At 30.7% G+C, this 21,031-nt stretch overlaps 3 protein-coding genes and 1 pseudogene across 18 annotated transcripts; 2 read left to right on the top strand and 2 right to left on the bottom strand.

The window, feature by feature from the left end:
* Positions 1-770: 770 nt before the first annotated feature.
* LOC111283544 (aluminum-activated malate transporter 8-like) lies at positions 771-4,175 on the top strand. Of its 2 annotated transcripts, none has more exons than XM_089757965.1 (6): positions 771-1,185; positions 1,311-1,451; positions 2,228-2,404; positions 3,165-3,277; positions 3,408-3,551; positions 3,665-4,175. In XM_089757965.1, exons 1-6 carry the CDS (start codon positions 903-905, stop codon positions 4,001-4,003), a joined length of 1,197 nt encoding a protein of 398 aa, XP_089614091.1. In that variant the 5' UTR covers positions 771-902; the 3' UTR covers positions 4,004-4,175. The 2 variants fall into 2 exon arrangements, with proteins under 2 accessions (XP_089614091.1, XP_022727865.2); XM_022872130.2 differs by having other exon boundaries at positions 773-1,185; positions 2,132-2,404.
* Positions 4,176-6,349: 2,174 nt separating this feature from the next.
* On the bottom strand, positions 6,350-9,821 carry LOC111283642 (uncharacterized). 14 transcript variants are annotated; one of them, XM_089758569.1, is made up of 8 exons: positions 9,702-9,821; positions 9,511-9,597; positions 8,963-9,018; positions 8,720-8,777; positions 8,214-8,295; positions 7,561-7,784; positions 6,882-6,968; positions 6,350-6,691 (listed from the first exon to the last, which is right to left on the bottom strand). In XM_089758569.1, the coding sequence occupies exons 6-8, from the start codon at positions 7,648-7,650 to the stop codon at positions 6,479-6,481; spliced, it is 390 nt and encodes a 129-aa protein (XP_089614695.1). In that variant the 5' UTR covers positions 7,651-7,784; positions 8,214-8,295; positions 8,720-8,777; positions 8,963-9,018; positions 9,511-9,597; positions 9,702-9,821; the 3' UTR covers positions 6,350-6,478. The 14 variants fall into 14 exon arrangements, 12 of the variants coding, with proteins under 12 accessions (XP_089614695.1, XP_089614693.1, XP_089614694.1 ...); XM_089758567.1 differs by having other exon boundaries at positions 8,963-9,597; XM_089758568.1 differs by lacking the exon at positions 9,511-9,597 and having other exon boundaries at positions 9,702-9,792.
* Positions 9,822-15,940: 6,119 nt separating this feature from the next.
* LOC111283481 (antifungal protein ginkbilobin-like protein) lies at positions 15,941-16,652 on the top strand. The gene has a single exon (XM_022872067.2). The coding sequence runs from the start codon at positions 16,028-16,030 to the stop codon at positions 16,439-16,441; it is 414 nt and encodes a 137-aa protein (XP_022727802.2). The 5' UTR covers positions 15,941-16,027; the 3' UTR covers positions 16,442-16,652.
* A 385-nt stretch (positions 16,653-17,037) lies between these two features.
* LOC111283480 (protein trichome birefringence-like 11) lies at positions 17,038-19,590 on the bottom strand (annotated as a pseudogene). Its single transcript, XR_016341018.1, has 4 exons — positions 19,141-19,590; positions 18,627-19,014; positions 18,339-18,497; positions 17,038-17,612 (listed from the first exon to the last, which is right to left on the bottom strand). The product of XR_016341018.1 is annotated as a protein trichome birefringence-like 11 (transcript).
* Between the last annotated feature and the right edge of the window lie 1,441 nt (positions 19,591-21,031).

The raw sequence follows: 21,031 nt of genomic DNA, 5'->3' as shown, positions 1-21,031 counted from the left end.
TTCTCTTTTCACACCTAGCCAAGTCTTGTCACCTCTTCGTCAAGTATTTTCTATCAACCAATACAATTCAAATTGTATATAATCATTTTCAATTCCTTCAAGTTAAAATTTTCTCTTCAACTTTTTAAAGATTATATTTTTTTAATGTTTAAATTAATATACAACTATTTTTTTACTCTCGCAAGCAAAAAGCAGGTTTGAAATCTAATCTATATTAAAATCTAAACTAAATTGGAATAAAAAATAAAAAAAATCTAAGTTAAACAGTGACATCAGTCCATTTGATAGTGAAAGGGCATCCTTGCTCTACATCAAAAGCTTTAATATAGTTCATGCTTCATTTATATTTACCCATGTATATACACTAAATTATTAATTATTAAACAACTACAACTCCTTTCTTTTCTATGGCACAAAAAAAAAAATACAACAACAATAACAACGACTACAGCTCCACTTAAACAACTTGACCATTGTGTATGGTCAAATGGGGGCCATGGCAATTTGATGAGGTGTTGTGAAAATATCTTTCTCGACATCCAAAGGTGTATCGTGCCGAGCTGACCAATGTGTATGGTCAAATGGTGGCCATGGCAATTTGATGAGGTGTTGTGAAAATATCTTTCTCGACATCCAAAGGTGTGTCGTGCAGAGCGATGTGTTCCACTAAAGCCATATGACTAGGGCACTAAATTCATAAAACAATCGATGTAGAGATCCGCTACAACATGCAAACATTTAATTTTCACGCTTCATTTCTTTAGGCTATACGGCTATATATATAATCCCCACCCAAACCCTTTAACTAGCAAGTGAAATTCAACAAAGAAAAAAGGAAAACAAAGATCAATCCTAAAAAGAGTAAGAGGGAGTAGTATTTTATTTTTATTTTTTTTTTGCCAATGGGCTCGACTGTTATAGTTATTCCAGATGGATCAGAAGGGGTTGCTCCCAGCAAATTAGAAAAGGAAAAATTCGATATTTCTTGTCAACCCATTATTTCATTTCTTAGAGAAAAGAAAAGGAATAGGCATGGCATTAGAAAAGTGATTCATAGTATCAAGGTTGGTGTTGCTCTCGTTTTAGTGTCTCTTCTCTATATACTCGATCCTTTCTATGAGCATTTTGGAGAAAATGCCATGTGGGCGATATTTACTGTGGTGGTTATCTTCGAGTTCTTTGCAGGTTTGTGTATATATGCTTGCTTAGTATGTAGTTGATCTCTGTTTTTCCAAGAATTATGACAAGATTTTACATTGTTTTGCTCACTTTTGTGTTTCATATTATTTGGTAATAATCATACCTGCCAGGCGCTACATTAAGCAAGGGCTTAAATCGTGGAATTGGGACTGTACTAGGAGGTGGATTGGGTTGTTTAGCTGCATCTTTCGCTCAAGCGGTCGGTGGGGTTGGCAAAGCTATAGTTGTTGCTATTGCTGTCTTCATATTTGGTAAGACTGCGGCGCTAGCTAAAAGCCTCTTCTTTCCGCCCAATGTCAAAGTTTCACTAGATAAGGAGATGGATATAAATATAATTAAACACATGTCATATTCTAGCAATAGCAAAACAACATATTTATGTTTGTGAGAGGTTTAGTTTAGGTAATTTATATAATTATTTTTTAAAAAATGATATTTAATAATTTTTTATATTAAAATTTCAATCCATGTATTTTCTTTTTTAAGTTATAATTTCATTCATATAAAAAAACATAATTATGTGATTGTCTTATGTGATTGTCGGTATGATTTATCGATAAAATATTAAAATTTTATTTTTAATAATCAAATTTTAATTTTTATCAATTTTAAATAAAAAAGAATGAATAAAATATAAAATTTTCAATACCAATAAATTTTATATTCAATTTTTTAAAATAAGGGATATTAAAACCAACAGATATAAAGTATAAATAAAGTTATTTTCCCTTACACCATAATAATGCCAAAAAGCAGAGTGCTTATATTCCAGTAAAGAGCACTGAAGTGGGTCCATGTTTAATTGTAAAGAACCAATCATTAAGTAGTGCCATCAAGTGTTATTAATTATTGTAATTTAAACTTGATTAAAGTCATTCTCATGATTTTTAATTTTAAAAGCATGAGAATGGGGTCATTAAATCTTTTTCAGGTACGGCCGCAACGTACACTCGACAGGTGCCTAACATTAAGAAAAAATACGAGTACGGAGCACTAATATTCATTCTCACTTTCAATCTGGTCGTAGTGTCTGGTTTACGCGCAGAACAAGTCCTGGAATTAGCCCGTCAGCGTCTCTCAGCCATTGTCATGGGCTTCGCTATCTGCACTTTTATAAGTTTGCTCGTCTTTCCCATTTGGGCTAGTGATGAACTTCATGACTCTTTAGTCTCAAGATTTGAAGACCTTGCTTGCTTTCTGGAAGGTATAATATTTAAATTCTTTTAACTGTACAATCATAGTACTTTACCTAAATATTATTAAAAAAATTTATATCTATATATAATTAATCTTTGGGTCTACATTTTTTTGTCCTTTTCCTTGGTGGGAGCCCAAGCTTAGGGTAGATGGAACTTTACAACTAATTAAGGCTACGCAGGGTAAATCCCAGATTGCTTGGGTGGACCGCACCTAGTTTCGGGCCTTATTATCTCTGGACGTATTTCATAAAGTACAAAAATGGTTGGAAATGCATGAATATTTAATTTAAAATTAATTAGTTATGCAAGAAAAAATATCAACTTAAAAATAATGTCATAAAAATGTTAATATTTAATAGATGTTGGACAATATTATTTAAACAAACTTTTATCACATTAAAAATATAATTACATGTGATAAACTCAAAAAAAAATAAATAAATAAATAAACTTTCATCACGTATAAATATAAATATAATGTACTCATAAGGGGTATAAGATAAGAATCACAGATAACCATATAACAAAACTTGCTTTTTAATATTATATTAAATATTTAATATAAAATTAATTGATTATAAATGAAAGAGTACAATTGAAATATAACACCACAAAAAATTTAATATTTAATAGATGTAATATAATAACACTTTAAATATGTAATTTTATGGTTTTAATATTTATGAATCATGGCTAAAAAATCTATTTACTTTTTCTAAGTTTCTAACCATAAATTTTTCATGTTATATGTTTCATTGACTGTAGGATTCTCCAAGGAATACTTCGTAAATGTCAAGGAGAAGGAAAAAAAGTTTTGTGGTAATTTCAGTAGTAATTGTAAATTAGTATTGCAGTCGAAGACAAAGGATGAATCATTGGTATGTTATTTCTTTCTTTCTGTTGTTATAAAACTCACTATTCAATACATTCTCAAAAGAACTTTATGATCATCCATTGGTATATAGCCCAATTCTTTTTTGATAAACAGTTAATGGAAATTTTGTGCAGGTAAATTTTGCAAGATGGGAACCATGGCATGGAAAATTTGGGTTTTCCTACCCATGGGGAAAATACCTAAAAATAGGAGAGGACCTAAGAGATTTGGCTACAACCATCCTTTCACTTAGAGGTCGCCTTAGATCACCTACCCAGGTACAAATTTTTCATCAAATATTGAATGAATTAAGGCTTTTCACAATGATTCTTAGTCTTAGGGAAACTTTTTAACAAATTCTTTGCTTAATTCATTTCAAATTTGTCATCAGGCATCAGAAACTCTTCAACAATCAGTTATAGAACCATATGAAGCAATTATGGCATCACTTGCATGGACGCTAAAAGAACTTGGAGAAAGCATCGGAAAGATGATACAATGTCGATCTGAAGAAACGATTGTGCCAAAATTGAATTCAGTAAGGCTAGAGCTAAGTCTCATTCTGACTCCTTCCACATTCGGAACTAATTTGGAGAATATTGATAGGCTTGGATTAGCAAGCTTCGTATATGCGTTGACGGAGATGGTAGAAAAAATGGAAGAATTGGCAAAAGAAGTGGAAGAACTTGGAAAACTTGGAGGTTTCCATAAAAATATTAGTTTATCATAAAATTATTTTAAGCTATGTGCATATATTCAAGGATGTTAACGAGTAATTTAGGAATGTTAATGAGTAAGTTACGGAGAGGTTAGAACATTCCACATTTTTATCTCCGGATTTATATTATATTCATCTATATCCAACAAGAATTTTAAATTTATCTCTATCCACAATGATATTTAATGAGTATGTATAATATTTGTACTCATAACTTTTGAAAAAAAATTTTAAAAAAATTTAACTTTTTTTTATTTGTATCTTTTATATTTAAGTAATTTTTTATAAATATATATTAATATATATTCTTTCAATAAGAAATTATTAATTCTAATTAATCTAAAATAATAATTTATATTATTTAATTAAAAAAATTTTGCTAAATATATATAAATATATATATATGTAAGATATGTGTACGAAATCAGTGTTATATTACATGTCTTCATCTATATACTTAATAAAAATTTAAAATCATACACATCTTTATCTTCATACTAACAACGTAATATCTATCTCTATCTCCATACCCACAATGTAATATCATTTTCATCCCCATTTAAATAGAAAATCATATTTCCCATTGAATATGGATAAAATTGATATCTCTACATATATTTACTACATATAATGATATATGCCAAAGTTTTTGGCTGGCTATGCATGAATTTTGAACTTAATTCCCAATAAAGCAAATAGAGATTATTTCTTGGAAAAAAATTATATATCTTTTTTTATAATTTTTAATTTATCATTTTCTTCGATCCCTATATACTTAACTCATTTAAAAATATATATTATACATTTAAGTTTTTTTAAACCATAATCTCTTGGAATCTAATTAATATACATGTTATCTGAATTAATAATTTCTCTACTTAGTAAAATTAGATTAGATGATAATTACGATATTGGGGGTGGGGAAAAATGCTTTTGTAAACAATTAATGGAGGAGTTTATATATACACCGGGCATTTGACTTATAAATGAGCTTACTAGCTTTATTTTTGTAGTAACTAATAAATCCATTTACAATGTATTTGTAGTCATATTAATTAAACCAATCATAATCCACTGAATATGAATATAAATGTGAATCGGATCTCACCACAATTTATGTTTTGAACAAATTTAATCAGCTTTTATCAGGGCAAAGTTCTTTTGAGAAAACCTTGTGTCCGTGCCTGCCGTGGCCCGTTATAATATTAACTCCATTTGGGCCGAAGAGCTGATTAGTTGGTGCCAATGCTTGAACTGATCTTTGTTTAAATTAGTATATCCTGCTGCTTAGTTTCTAAGAGATAAAAAGCATCAATCCAGATGGAAGCTTCTGAAAGAAAAAGGGCAAAAAAATAGAAGGGGCAGCTTCTAGAATTTTGAAAGAGTCTTTCACTTCAGAGTTCAGATTTCAGAACAGCAACCCAAATTGGGTCTTTCTAGACAGGACGGCCATCAGCACCTGAGCTTATAACAGCTATGCGAATCTTTTTCTAGAGAGAAACGAGCCTCGGAGGCTCAGTGCTCTCTGATAGTAAAATAAGCAATGAGTCAAAAAAAAAAAAAGGGTTTTATTCATACCTTAACAGTTTCTTTTAACGTTTCATTTCTTAAAATTTCTCATTTTTACTCACTACACCCTACACTTTAAATTCAATTTTCAATAAACACACTCACCCCCATCCTCCCTCTCCCTTACACCCCTCCCAATTCTCTCAAAAAAAAAAAAAAAATCAACCTAAAATCAAAGAAAATCAAGAAAAATTAAGTTATAAAGCTTTCAATTTGAGGTAATTCGTTTGTTTCACTTCAACAGAATAAGTCTTTTAATGACATTTTTTTTCACATTTAACGATATTTATAAACTACATTAAATGATTCATGATGTTTGTAAAAAATGTCATTAATCGTATCCACTAAACTTGCATTAAGAAAAATAATGACAATTTATGAAAAAAAAAAAATTGCTAACTTAGCTACGTTTATATGAAAAACATTGTTAAATTTAGCGACATTGAAGTATAAAACATCGTTAAATTACAAAAATTAACAGTATTTGTATCAAAAAACATCACTAAATTTAGCAATATTTCTAATCGCAAATATCACGAAATTACACAAATTAGCGACGTTTATATCGATAAATTCCACTAAATTTAACGACATTTATGTCCAAAATGCTGCTAATTTCAATAATTTAGCAGCGTATTTTAACACGAACGATGCTAAATTGAAAATTTTACTTTTTTATATTTCTTTCAATATTTACTACTATAATTAAATAAAAAATATTGAAAAAAATAAAAATGAATTTCATAAACTAAATATTATAAATACAATAATATTATTTACATCTCTACATGAAAACACAACAAATATTATTTATATCTATTTTTCTAAAAACATAAGAGTAGATAGGGAAAATGTAAGCAAAAGAATACATCAAACTCTTGATCACATAATATTGAAGAGTTTAAAAAGAAAACCTTATCATGATATCTCTCTTATCTTTTGCCCACAGGCTCTAAAAGCACACACTGCCTCTATAGCTGTCTTGAGCTCTAACCTCCATAAAGTCAAATGAACAAAAGCAAATACTTCGTTAAGTGAAAGACCAACTTGCCCATAATGGTAGGACACCACAAAGTAAAATATAGAGGATAACTGCATCACTCCGAACATCAACCTCTGATTCATAAGAACCTATTTAAAAAAAGCACTCTTAAAGCAAACTTCAGCTATTTGAGCATAATATAGAAAAAAAGATAATCAAAACAGTCTAAATTTAACTTCCAAAGATGGAAAAGGGGAAATACACTTATATAGCTCAAATAGTCAATAGTTAATATGCAATACCAAGTTTAAAGAAGACAAACAACCCAAAATCAATTACCTTCAATGGGGAAGTTTCCTTTTTATTAGCAGATAGAAAATTCTCTGGTTTGAGATTACAACGCATGACTCTATGTTTATGACACGTCTGTAACATAAATTGCACACAGCGGACTAGGTTATCTAGCTTTATCTTAAATAAATGTGCCATCATCCAAATAAAAAGAAAAAAAAAAAAAAAGACAAAGTAATTGCATAGAGGTATAAAAACAGTGAAATATGAAGGGAAAAGGTCAAAGAACAAAAAAGTAGATAGTTCATTTTTTATCAACAGCAATTCCAGACAGCAACAAGTGTAAGGCACTTCGAAACATCCTTATTACCTTATTAGCTACCATGAGCTTATGCAAATAACTTTAAGAAACATCAAGATAAAAAATCAGCAATAATGCCTAAAATTGTCCAAACATGAGGATTTTATACCAAATGACAAAATTCAATCTATCAAACAGATTATGACGTGCAAAAGATAACATCCAAAAAGGTGGATTATACATTTAGTGGTGATGCTGTATAAGGGAATGAAGGGGCCATGGCCCTCCAAGAATTTTAAAAGTTTTTTTAATCTATGTAATGCTATCAATTAATTTTTAAAAACAATGATATAAAAACTCAAGAAATTCATTCTTAAAATTAAATAAAAATTGTAAAAACTTAAGAAAGCACTGCTAGAATCTTACCTTTGTTCTGCGGATCATGTAAATGGCGTCTAAGGGAGCTTTTTTGAGCATGTTCATAAATAAGAAATAGCTTATTATCGCTTGCAACATAGCCAATCATATAGAAAGCAAGCTTATCATACAGAAAGCATTACCAGATTTGCATAATGAAACTTACACAAGACTTTCATCTTTTCCATAAATTCCTCTGAATATGTTGCAGTCATTCTTTTGATAGCAACTTCCTAAAAGAATCAAATTAAAAAAAAAAAAACTTAATGGTTGTTTATTATTCAAGTTTTGCACTCTAAATTCTAGAGTAGAATTCAACAAACATGGGCACAAAGGAGTGCAAAATACATAGAATCTCTTCATAAGTGAAAAGCACAAGTTTCTCAACATCAAGTACATTAGTTTCTAGAGCTTTCAAAGAAGACAAGAAAACAAAGTTAGACTTCCTTGACGAGTTCTTCAAAGAAGAAAAGGCCACTTTTCCAGGGTAAACTTTCTTACTCATTTGGCATCCCTAAAATAAATTTCAGAAGGCTGGAAGAAGACTAACTATGAATATGACTAAAAAGTAGAGAAACATGCAACAAATATAAGCAAACTCTCTCACATCATATTTTGTGAAAAGAATTTTCAATTATAAGCATTTTTTTAGAATTATTTACCTCAATATCAGTATAGAGTATAGGTAAAGATTAGTGGCTCCAATCTTCATACAGTCAGCTCTGTGCTAATTTGTTCAACACTCTGCCATGACAAAGGCAGAAATGAATTTAACTCAAATTAATGCTGGTATATTCATGGTAAAATAGGCAGTGTTATTATAATGCCAAGGTAAATGACTTATCTATGCATGCAAATTATAACCTAGTAAAGTATGAACAGTTGAGCATAATGATATTGATAGATCAATCTGACACTACATAAAAACTAACCTATTCGCCAGAGACATATACAATTGAAACAAGTTGATCTAAGTCATGCCCTTCAACAATTAGCACAGCCATCTTTCAAGTAAGAAGTGAACTTAACATTATAATAAGATAGCTATTTCCAATAAAAGAACGTCAATATAAGTTTATGATAGAAGAGTTTCCTTTTCAAACAAAAAACAATCTAGAACAAGATAACAAAAGAAGCATGAACACCTTCAAATGCTACAAACTTGTACCTATAAAAGTATAGTACTCTTTCCAACACCAGGATCACCACTAAAAAAACCAATGAACCTGTAAACAGAAAAAAGTATACACACATAAAATAAGATTCCATTATGAACTCAAAATTTCAACTTTAAGCAATTATTTAAGATACATTTAGATCACATTATCACGTTTTCTTTCTTTTCTTCAAAGTTTTTAGAAGTAATAATGCCAAAACTAAACAACAGAAAGATTATGAATAGGGTCCAAACCTGAAACAAGACCACCACCAAGCACCCTAGCAACTTAATTTCCAAAGGGTCCAAACCTAAATATAAAGCATGCCAAACAAAAACATATATTCATATATACCTAAGTACAATGTTTTCAAATCCTTTAAGTTGAAAAAAAAAAAAAAGAAAAAAAGAACTTATAGTGGAATTTGGTAATCCATCTTCTTAATCCCACACTCAACATCAACCAATCTAACTGGTTCCACATCCCCTGCATCCTTTGGTAGCCAAGACCGCACCATAATTTTTGAAAATTCCAACCCTGTGTTCTTAGTTTCCATTTCTGAAAACCTCTTCATCGTCCTAAAATGACCACAAACCATCTGAATACCCACAATTCTCACAAACCCAACTAACTTTACCTTTCTCTTTCTTCTTATTCTAAACTATGTCTCCAAATACCAACTCATTACCCAAAAACTCTCTCTTTCAACATGGATTTGCAATTAGTTAGGAAAAAAATGAATTCATAGCAAACAATTCAGAGAAACCTAAATTTTTAAAAAACAAAAGAGAAAAGAATATACGAGCCATGGGAAAAGAGGGTCATGAGCAGATGAGGAATCTTTCATCTGTGTCAGAATGACACCCATTGTCGTGAGCAGATGAGGAATCTTATAGAAAAAAAAAAAAAAAAGGAAAGGAAAAGGAACAGAAAAAGAGTGAAAATCTGTTGTTTCAAACTAAAAAATCAAAAGAAAATAAAGGAAAAACTTACAGCTTTCGGCAGAAATGAAAGGGGCTGGGTCAATTTCAAAATTTTGATGATTAATTAGCGACGTTTGTACTAACAAAAGCTACTAATTCTTGCAAAATTGAAGCGTTTATTAAAAAAAAAAACAGCTCTATTTGACACAAACATCGTGTTTCCATTTTTTTTAACTATTAGAAAATTTTATTTTCTAAATTCTAATTATTTTTAGTAGTCATTTTGCGATGTTTTATATATAAATACCATTAAATTCAGATGTTTTATATATAAATGCCATTAAATTTTAAATATCAGTGACATTTACAACTCCAAACATCGCTAATAAACGAAAAAATTAATATTTCAAAAATAATAAATTTTTATAATAATTTAACGGTATTTCATTGTATAAACACCATTAAATTTGAAAGTTTAATGGCATTTTAAACTGCAACCACCGCTAAATTTTAAAGTTAAGTGGTATTTTTACTCAAAATGCTACTAAATATTTATTTAGTGACATTTAGACAAACAACACTACTAAGTTTATAAAGATATGGCTATTAGCAACACTTGTTTGAAAACACCACTAAAAAAATGACACTAAATCCCCATTTTCTTGATGTGTTTTTATGTTAAGTTCATTTGATTTTATGTTGAATTTCAAAAAATTTTGGTGTTATGATTCGTAGGTTTCGGAAATGAATTTTTGAAAATTCTTCTAAGTTTTTAAAAATGCATTCCAAAATATTAGAAGAATTCCTAAAAATGTATTTTTGAAAACTTTGAAAAGTTTTCAAATATTTATTTTTAGAAACTTTTAAAGGTTTTCGAATATGCATATCTAAAAGTTTCTAAAAGTTCCCAAAAATGTATGCTCAGAATCCTTTTAGAGTTTCTAAAAATGCATATCTGAAAACCTTTAAAAGTTTCGAAAATGTATGTATAAAAATTTTTTACAAATTTTGACACCCTATATCTGGAAGCTTAAAAATCTCACAATAAGTTTCATATTCCATACCTTTATCATTATGCATGCATTGAGTCTTTTATATTTGCTTAGAGAGCTAATGTATTAACCATCTAATATATGTAAAAATAAATATGTTACGAACAAAAGGAATTGTGTTTGTCAAAGTGGTGGACGTGCTGCAGCCAATACTTGAAGGCATCCAACTGCCTTTGAAAGGAGATGATGAGTTGATGAACATGCATACAAGCCAATTATTGATTTGATAGGGCAACCTAATGTTTATCTCGCAATGTAACCAAATTTTTATCTCGTAAATCTAGTTGTTCATCCCTTAGAGCCATTTTTTGGAAAGTTTATGGATACTTCTTTACTTCAAAGCTTCAACACTTATATTGTAGCACAAATATGGAATGACAAATAATAAATTCAATAAGACTGATGCTTATTTTTGTTACTTAATATATGTAAAGTTAATAATTAATTTCTATTTGTTGTTATTATTATAAGAACAAGGTACCTTAAAAGTAATCAACCATAGGGCAAAGTTACAACACTGGCATCTAGATATTTTTGGGTAGCATATTTATGTGAACGTTGTTTGGTCAAAATTGCTGCCATTAATTGATTACACCTATCGTTTATTCAACAATACAATAGTTTCAGCATTTGTTAAAAGTTGGTAGGCAACCTGACACAAATACCTTTCACTTACCATTCGGTGATATGACAATCACATTGGATGATGTTTACACGATTCTCCCTATACCCATTAGGGGACTATGATATCAATTCAAAAATTGATGATGAATAAAGCGAAAGCGTTGTTAGTGAGGTTGCTTGAAATATTAGAGGCTATGGTAGCCAATAAGACTAGAATTTCTCATGATGCATCTGTTAGGCTATAATGGTTGTTGGATACATTTAAAAATGTTATTGATAATACTTCTAATCGAGATGTGAGGTGTGACACCAAAGCTTTTTTGCTCCATCTCTTAAAGTGCACATTATTTGTTAACAAAAAATGGAGATAAAGTATTGGTTGCGTACTTACAACTATTAAGCGACTTAAGCACCATTAGTACATATGCTTGGGGACAACTTACCTGATGTATTTACACAGATCACTTAGTACAACGAGCAGAGCTTAAGTTCATCAAATTTTTGGTATATTACGTTTCTTTAGGTAAATATATTACATTAGTTTAATGATTTATAAATTAGTTATATTTTTTTATTTGATTTTATATAACATGTAATTTATGTTTGTTTAATGTAAATGCAGGCATAGATTTATGAGCATTTTTCAATGCTTTGTCCAGTAGGCAATATGGGGTATTTTGATCATAAGCCTCATGCTCGATGATGGAAGCTTGATATGTATACTGATTCATTACAGCAACTATGAAAGCAGCCGAATGCTTTACCCTTAGCTTGGTTGTGTTAGAGCCCTTATGAAACACAATAATAGCATCACTCATTACCAAAAATTGCTTATTTTTCTGGGTGTATAAAGTGCGGGCTATTGTTGAGCTATATCACTTGGACAGGATTATACGCCAATTAGATTACATACAAACCATTCCTCCAACCTACTAAATATAAAAATATAAACCATCAAATAAAACATATTAATAAATGAAATATGTCCATCTAAACTCATCAATCTATTTTAATAGTTTCTTGGGTGGCCACATTAGAGTTTTTGCTAAACACTAACTTGAAATCCTTTATACGCAATAAATATGAAGCCTCTCATCCTTAAGAATATTTATATCGAATTCTATGCCAATTGCATGAAATTGGAGGTATTGGTGAGAACAGCTTCATGAACACCTGCACAAAATAGATAAATATGATAACTATCAATTATAATGTGATTATAAATAATAAAAATGATAAAATATCAAATCTAACTAACAGTACCTGTACTAAATGATAATTATTTACAAATCTAATCATAATGACTTTATGCTCCAATGGTATAGGCAGTACAAAGCTAATAAGGAGATAGGTTAAGCATTGCTCAAACTGATATAAACTAGTATAACATTATATCTAGAAACAATCAAATGATTAATATTAGGTAATGTCATCCACTTTTCATATAAGAAACAAGTGTCGAAATATATAAGGTTTCTACTAATTCTTCAACATACTCCATAGATTCATATAATGTGACATATTCGCTAAGATATTGAATTAGCTCATTAATCAAATCTTGTCATACTTGTACCCAACCATCTATATCCAATCCAAACAATCCAACATCAGAACCAAAACCATAATATCCACTACATCAACATCAAATGATGGTTTGTATATATGGATGTAACTCCACTAGAAAACTAGATAAATATCACATTTTTTATTTACCATGAGAACACTAAATAGGAAGTATATCGATTTGTGTCATCACTTTCACTGAATTCATAGTGGTTGGTTATGATGTACTATCCTATACAAATATCTCCTAATGTGACAAGTCATGTTGCATAGATTTATCTGCTTTAATAGTTGTGTGACCTTTTGCCTTAATAATCTCTAGTGGTGGAAACAAAACAATTGTTGACAGATCACCTAATTCTCACAATTTTTTTTTCATAGCTAATTTATTGAAATCATCACAATCATTGAAGCATTTTATGATTCGCTTAACCTCAAATGCAATGTTTAACTTTTCAGATATGTCATACATTTGGCTTTACATTAAATCTAACTTTTTTCAATGATAATGCACTTCAAATAAAAAAATTAGACTTCTCACCCTTCGCATGCACAAGGTAATCCATGTATGCTTATGATAATACAACCACAACATTGCTTGTTAATTCCAACTTGATTTGCTTGTTTTGTCTGCATGAATATCATGTTGAATGAAATCCTAGATACCAAACCTCATAATTTTTTAAACAATGAAGGTTTACAAGTAAGCTCGATAACAATAAGACTTCTCTCAAATGAAGCATTTATCTCTGTATGTTACAGCTCAATAAAGGCATTAATTGTACTTCATAATGATTCAAAATCTTTTAAAGATGATCTAAAATGTCTCCTCAATTTTATATGTGCACACTCTCAACCCTCAACAAATTAATAAATGTATAATAGATTAATTGTTTTGTTATGAATGATGCAAATCTAAATAATATTAATAAAAAAAATAAATGAAATCATATCCATTTATTGTAACATTTTCAAAGTACATTACTTAAGCAGTAACAAATCTCTCCTTAAGTTTTGTCAATCATTATTCTTTTACATACTTGATTGCACCTAGATAAGTCTAGTAATCAATTTTCAATGAATTTAGATGTCTTTCATACTCATCATGGGTAGAATAGAATACAAGGACACTTTAACCTAACATAAATGCCTTCCACTTCTCTTTCAACTCAAAAAACTTCTTATAATTCGTAAGCACATTTTCTTACAATATGCAATCTGCACAGAAGATTTGTTATGTTAGAAAACATAGCCTGTATTACATTCATCAATGCCAAATCCCTATCAATAACAATAACATTAGAAAATGTACCAAAAAACATCCAATTTTTTAACATAAACAATGCCCAACTATAGTCGTCATAACGTTCGACCTTTATATACACAAATGGAATAAAAATTGTCATCTCAGTTAAAGTCATACCAACAATCTCAAGTAAAAGAAGACAATATTTGTTTGTTTTATAGGTGCAATCCATAATTAGGGTACTTGAAAAAGCATGCAACAAATCTATACCAATAAGAAGCCTAAAACAAATATTTCACACAATAATTTGACTCGTTAGTCCTATGCCACTCCATGTATTTACAATCGAATAATTTTTCATAAGTTGTTATATTTGTGATCCACCAGCTTTTTCAACATATTTATATCTCTAATGTTAATTGTATATAGTCTTTATAGTGCTCACATTATTCTCATCATGTTGTTTTAGGGTTAACAGTATGTTTTTAGGTCTAACCATATTATTTAACATATGAGCCATTATTGTTTTTTCTTCGTCAAATAATTGACCTACAAATGAATGTCCATCTAATTATTTTGTTGTTAGATGATTGTAAAACCTATAGACTACCTTTACACCCCGTTCATCATCACTTGCAAATTTAAACCCATATAATTGAAATAGACAATCACATTTCTTTATTCTTCTTCTCTTACGCTGCGTTTCTTCTACATTTACCTTATTATTTTTGTTACATATATTTTTCACTACGTTCACATACCAATCTGATTCTAGGTTTTTAACTTAAACCTCTCAAATTAAAGTTTTTAATCACAACTACAAAACCAATATCTTTTCCCACTTGTTTTACCCAAGAAATCAATACTTCCCTACTAGAAAACACCTGCACAACAATTTAAATTGTTACATTTTACATCTATATAAACTAACATTAAAAACAAAATCTTTATGCTTTTTAAAGTTTACTTCAAAAACATAGTCTTCCCTCTTTAGTTGTAAATGAAGAACTGCAATCATATTTATATCCAAATTCTGTGATGATTTATTTCACTCTATTAGTACAATTCTCAAATTGTTCTACATGCAAGTAAAAAAAAAAAATTAGATTATTACTTTCGAAAATAACATTTCTGGTACATTGCATACATTTTCAAAGATGAATTTTTGATACACTGCATACATTTTCGAAAATTAATCTTCAATACATTGCATATTATATTTGAAAATAAATTTTTAAAAATTACAAAATAATCCCAGATATGTATATCTGATAATATAAAAATTCTTCTTGAAATTCATTTTCAGTAATTCATATCTAGTCACATATAGATATTTTTATAAATATATTTTCGGATACTAAAATTATGTTTTAGAAATGTATTTTTTGAAATGTGCTAATTTAGGAATAAAATTAACTTACCCAATTATCATCTTTGAAATTTTCATTTTGTTTATGTTTTTCATTTTGATAATATATAAGATATTATAAATACTTTTTTAATTTTTTGTTGTGAATTTTGATAAGAGATCATGTTGATAGGAAGAAAGAAAAAGGAGTAAGGAAGACAAGGAGAGAAAATGATGAAAAAATGGTGTAAGAAGGAAAATTAATAATTTATTAATAAATATTTAAATAATTTTATTTAAAGATAAATTTATAATACAATTATTGAGGTGTTAAAAAAATTGTTGATGTCAAAAAAAAAAAAAATGGATGCCAACTAGGAAACGTATGGTCAAAAGACAATTCCAAAAGTACAAATACCTAAGGACAAAAATGTCTTATGCCTCCATTCATTGGTGCGGATGGAGAAACCAATGACAAAAGAAAGCCAATTAAAGTCATCGGACGCCATCAGAAACAATTGAAGCAAGCAAGAAAAAAAAAAAAAAGAAAAAGAAAGAGTCAGATGGGTTATCTTCCAAAACTGGCAGCGGCTACGATCGCATTCCTTTTATTATGCAGTAATGTCAGAAGTGTTCCAAATACAACCGTCATAACTGTTCTCTGCAACACGGTTGTCTATTCCGAGGGCGATCCTTTTGCCATCAGTTTGGCCTATGTCCTTGACGAATTGAAGACTGTCACGCCTACCCGCAAAGGTTACGATTACTTCAACATCTCCCCATATCCTAATGCTTTTGCCTATGGTCATGCGGCTTGTAACCAAAACCTCACAAGCTCGGATTGTGCAACTTGTTTGGATGCTGCTAAAACAACCATGTTTGGAACTTGTCAAAGTCGAATAGGGGCTCGCTCGGTGCTTCATGATTGTACAATTAGGTATGAGCAATATCCATTTGCTGATACAACAGCTTTCTGACTGGAATAGTGTTTGTTTTCTAGCACGTGTTTGCAACACTGAAACCTCAGCAATTTTTATGTAATCATTCCTGTTTCGCTTGTGGACTTGTGGTTCAGCTGTTCACTTTTTTTTTTTTTTCATGTAATTCTGGTTCTTTGGGACAACAGAAATTGTGGGTTTTCTGTAATCATAATAAAGGTTCAAGTACGCTTCTTTTTTCTTTTTTTTATCGTTTGATTTATTGATGTTGAATGGAAAACATTAACTATTGGCACACGAATTTGAAGTTTGAACGAGATAACACAAATAAACAATTGTGATGCAAACAGGTATAAGACCATATGGTTGGATGCCAACACAGGAAAATACTTTTAAAAAGCCCATCAAACCTAACGATTTGCATCACATTCTAATTGTAGTATTATAGTAGAAACACAGCAGTTTCCCTATACATGAAAACTGGAAATTATAAGAGAGACAATACCAAGGGCAGGGGTGCCCCTGTTTTTTGCCATTTCGTCCTTTCTTTACCACGATCTCCTTATACAAACTGCAATGAACCATTCAATACTTGTGTACGAGTTCCTGTGTCCAAGAGTGAGAAGAGAATAAGCTTTCTGTTGACCAAGCCAAAAGGGTTTCAATTTTCAACAAACATTTCAACAAAACTGGAATTAGGGAGGAAGAATTTGCCTAAATGTCATTTTTCAGTTGTACAAGATTCTCAGGCTTAACATTTGTCAGGAATATGGACTATTTTCCTTGTGCACTTAAACTCCTCCGTATTATGTCAATAATATTAAGGGAACTTTGATATAGCATCACAATGGAGCCTGGGAACGTACAGTCGGAGTGGAGGGGCGAACAGACTCCCACTCGAGGATAAGTGCATAAAGAAGCTCATTCCATGAATCAGGGGCCCCAGGCAAGACCAGTGGTTACAATCTTCGCTGGCAGGTTCTGATTTGATTCGTTTCCTCGCCCAAAATGATACAAAGTTGTATGACCATCTGGCCTTTGATATGCCATGGGAGTCACATTCATCGTTTCCATCACCTGTAAACACTCTGACTGCTCTGACAATACATCGCATACCATCTCAATGCGTTTTTCAGTTTTATCAGGAAATGGACCAAAATCGGGTAGCTTTATATGGTGACAATGTCCACCATTGTTCCAGGCACCACCTCTGTTACATCAAACCGATGGTCAATCATTTCCTTTAATGATATGATAAGTTTGATGCAGAAGGAATAGTGACACTAATGCCCATAGATGTATAAAGTGAGCAGAACACATTCAAACTATGGTGACCAGGCCAAAATCCCGAAAATAGCATTCAGCCTATTGCAACCTCTTAGTCAGCAAGGACCCTATATCACACTAATATCAACAACGTTTCAGGTTACTTGAGCCGACTGCATCTTGACATATGAGCTTAAAGTTGAAGTCCTTCTATTCTGGTGGAGTTTATTGTTTTGTTGATTTTCCATTTAACTTTAGGGATCTAATCAACTGTTGCAGCATGAAACACCAGATCTAAAAGCAGAACCCTATGCCTGCAGTAACATGCTATAGATGAAAATGTCAGTTCTATTCACTGTATTCCTTATCTCTTTTGAATTTTTAAGAGATCAAATGAGGTATTGTGCTCAAAAGAAGTAACAATAGTAATATTTTCTAAGAGGGAAAGAGATGATGAGTGACGATAATACTTGATATTCATATCCATCTTGCTGTTACCAGAATATGCATAGAACAGAAAAAGATCTTCCATGTTTGAAAGCCAAGCTGAAACTAGAGTAGGAAGGATAGGAACTATCAAAAATCAAAATGAACTCTACATCAGTGGTAGAAAGATGAAGAATAACTGAATAAATAAACAAAGTACTTAAAAAAGGCAAAGAGGTAAAACCTGAAATGTGTTGGAGCATAGGTTCGGAAAAAAACTCGAGTCTTGTTTGTATTTACTTGACTATGAACAGAGTGAAGTAATGTTTCAATTGATTTCCAAAATGCCGTTGCCAGGTCCATCTTTAAGTTCACCTCTGTTCCTTCTTGGAAATAACGGCCACTGACAAATAAATTGAAAGATCAGGGACATCATTTGATAGATTCAACATGCACGATCAACTAGATCTCATAGTTGATCAGCCACGCACAAATCTAAATGTGTATAAACCAGATCATAAATGATAGTTGCCGGTTTGTGGTCTTCTTGACTCCACCAGTGACCACTGTTGAAAACTAGCACATCTGCATCAACCCACTGCTGGTGAGTCCAGGTCAGACGATCTAGTCTTAGAGTCATCCTAAGACATTTTGGAGCTCCTCGTGGAGCACTTCCCTGGGCCACTAGAAATGGGGCTCTGTAGTATTCAACTGTGCAGTTATAATCCGCAAACCTGAAAACCAAGAAGCCTTTATGCTTTGTGATTGGGCTTCCGTTCACCTCATTTATTGAATCCTTACTCGGAATAACAGAGCTAAGCATGCAAAGCATAGACTCCTATTGGTTCCTTCCAATTGAGTCACCAATAAATGCAAGTCGCCGGTTCCTTAGCTTTTCGAGCATCTCCGTTGCATTAAATCTGTCTTCCAGAAAGAAAAGACCAGACCTTAAAAAAAATAGCAATCTATACTTTTCTGCAATCAATCTATACTTTCTTCTTTTAATTTCCATTATAAGATGAACAGAAATGAAAAGAGAAAAGGACCTGGGGAAATTGCAACCTTTAGGTTGCCAGCGCCACTTGGTGTAGAAACTATCAGGCCCACCATTCTCTATACACCGGAAACCACTATCTATGAAAGGGCAATCTGGACTCTGATAAAGAGTAGTTATCATCCCAAACCCATTTCCCATCATAGATATCACAACTATTTCCACCTTCCTCCAAGAACCCAAGACGTTGATTCACATTCACTGCTGTTGCTTCTGCTTGTAATGCTGATGATGCAGCAGCATTAAGGCCAAACCAAGGAAATAAATGGAAGATGAAAGCCTGGTAATTCAAGTAAAAGAAGCAAGCAATGAAGAGACAAGTAACCAAAGTGAAGCCAAGAAAAGCCAGAAAGGGTTCAAGAAGGTTAAATTGCTTGAGTTTCTTGGAAAAATCTAAATGGATTAACGTGTTTAAGTCTTGTATAGTTGTGTTCTACGTCATCCTTACGAACTGCAACAAAAAAAAAAAATTACATTCAAGCACGGTTTATAGTTTTGAAGAAAGATTTTGGAGAGAAACGAAGTGTGGAGTTTAACACCCTAAAACGTCAAAACTCAAGGAAAAGGACATGTTTTTGCCCATGCAGTTTAGCCAAGAAAGCTTCGTTTCCAGCAAATTTACAGCAGCCGGGGATAAAATCTCTATTTCAGGATTGTAAGTGCGGCAATGTTTGGACCTCATGCTGTCGGTAGTGCGGTCGTGGCTAGGAAACACCGGAAAAAAGTGAAGTCGCCCGACATAATAGTGGTATGACATTTGAGGCTAAGGAGAATTTCGAGATTTGCAATTGTTTCAACATATATTTGCAATCTATGGAGGAAAATGAAAATCTAGTAGAGGCCTTGATTCAATGCACTAGTTAAATAACAATGCGATGATTTTTTTTATCAAATAATTTTTTGAAAAAAAATAAGTATTTTAATTCCCCTTTCTTTTATTATTATATCTTCTAACGATTTATTGGGATTATTGTTTAACCAAAAAAATCCAAATTAAATATAGTTATATTGAAATTTATTATCGATAAAATCTTTTATACTTATAATCATGATTGATCTTATATCGATTAGGGACATAAAGATTGCTATAATTTAATATTAGATGATTTTATTAGATAACATCATTAAAATATTATTTAAATGATTAAATTGCTTTTGAAGATCATGACTACGTCAAAGTAAAATTAATCAATCTAAATTTTTTTTAAATTATATTTTTTTAAAATCAAACAATCAAATTAATATTATCCAAATACAAGAATGTTTGAATTTTTCAATAAATGCATTATTATTAATCGATGATTTTAATATTTAATAAAATATATCGATAAATTTAATTATAATATAAAATAAATATAAAAATTTAAATAATTTAACTGTGATCACTTACGTGTAAACCTACACATTTATTGTGTCGGTATAATTTGATGATTGTGTAAACCTTTAAACTACTAAACCTTTAATGGATAGAATTTTAAAGTTTTAGTAAAATTAGCTGAAATTTTATGTTCTCTTTAATTAACGATGTCTATATATTAAAAACTACTTTTAAAAACAAAAACAAAAAAAAAAAAGAATTTAATCGTTTTGAAAAATTGCTGTCGTTTTTGTTTATCAATTATGTAAACCCAAACAAATCCGTAATTATTTAAATTAATGTTCTAAATATTTTCATATGAATTTTGAATTATGCTCACAGATTCGTGCTCTCCGTAAAGTTTCTTGGAAGATAGTAGCATTTTGAACATATATAGTTGGACGTAACTACTATAAAAAGAATATTGAGCTCTGAGCACAAAATTTTCAATTTATGCGATGAAAACGAACTTTATATTTGAATTTTTAATTTTTCATTTTTCATTAAAAGGCTAATACAAAAGTGG

Source organism: Durio zibethinus, chromosome 3 (genome assembly GCF_047325235.1).
Source record: "Durio zibethinus cultivar Kanyao isolate XHJ-2024 chromosome 3, ASM4732523v1, whole genome shotgun sequence".
In the NCBI taxonomy this organism is placed as follows: Eukaryota; Viridiplantae; Streptophyta; class Magnoliopsida; order Malvales; family Malvaceae; genus Durio; species Durio zibethinus.
This window is presented reverse-complemented; position numbering and strand designations above follow the sequence as displayed.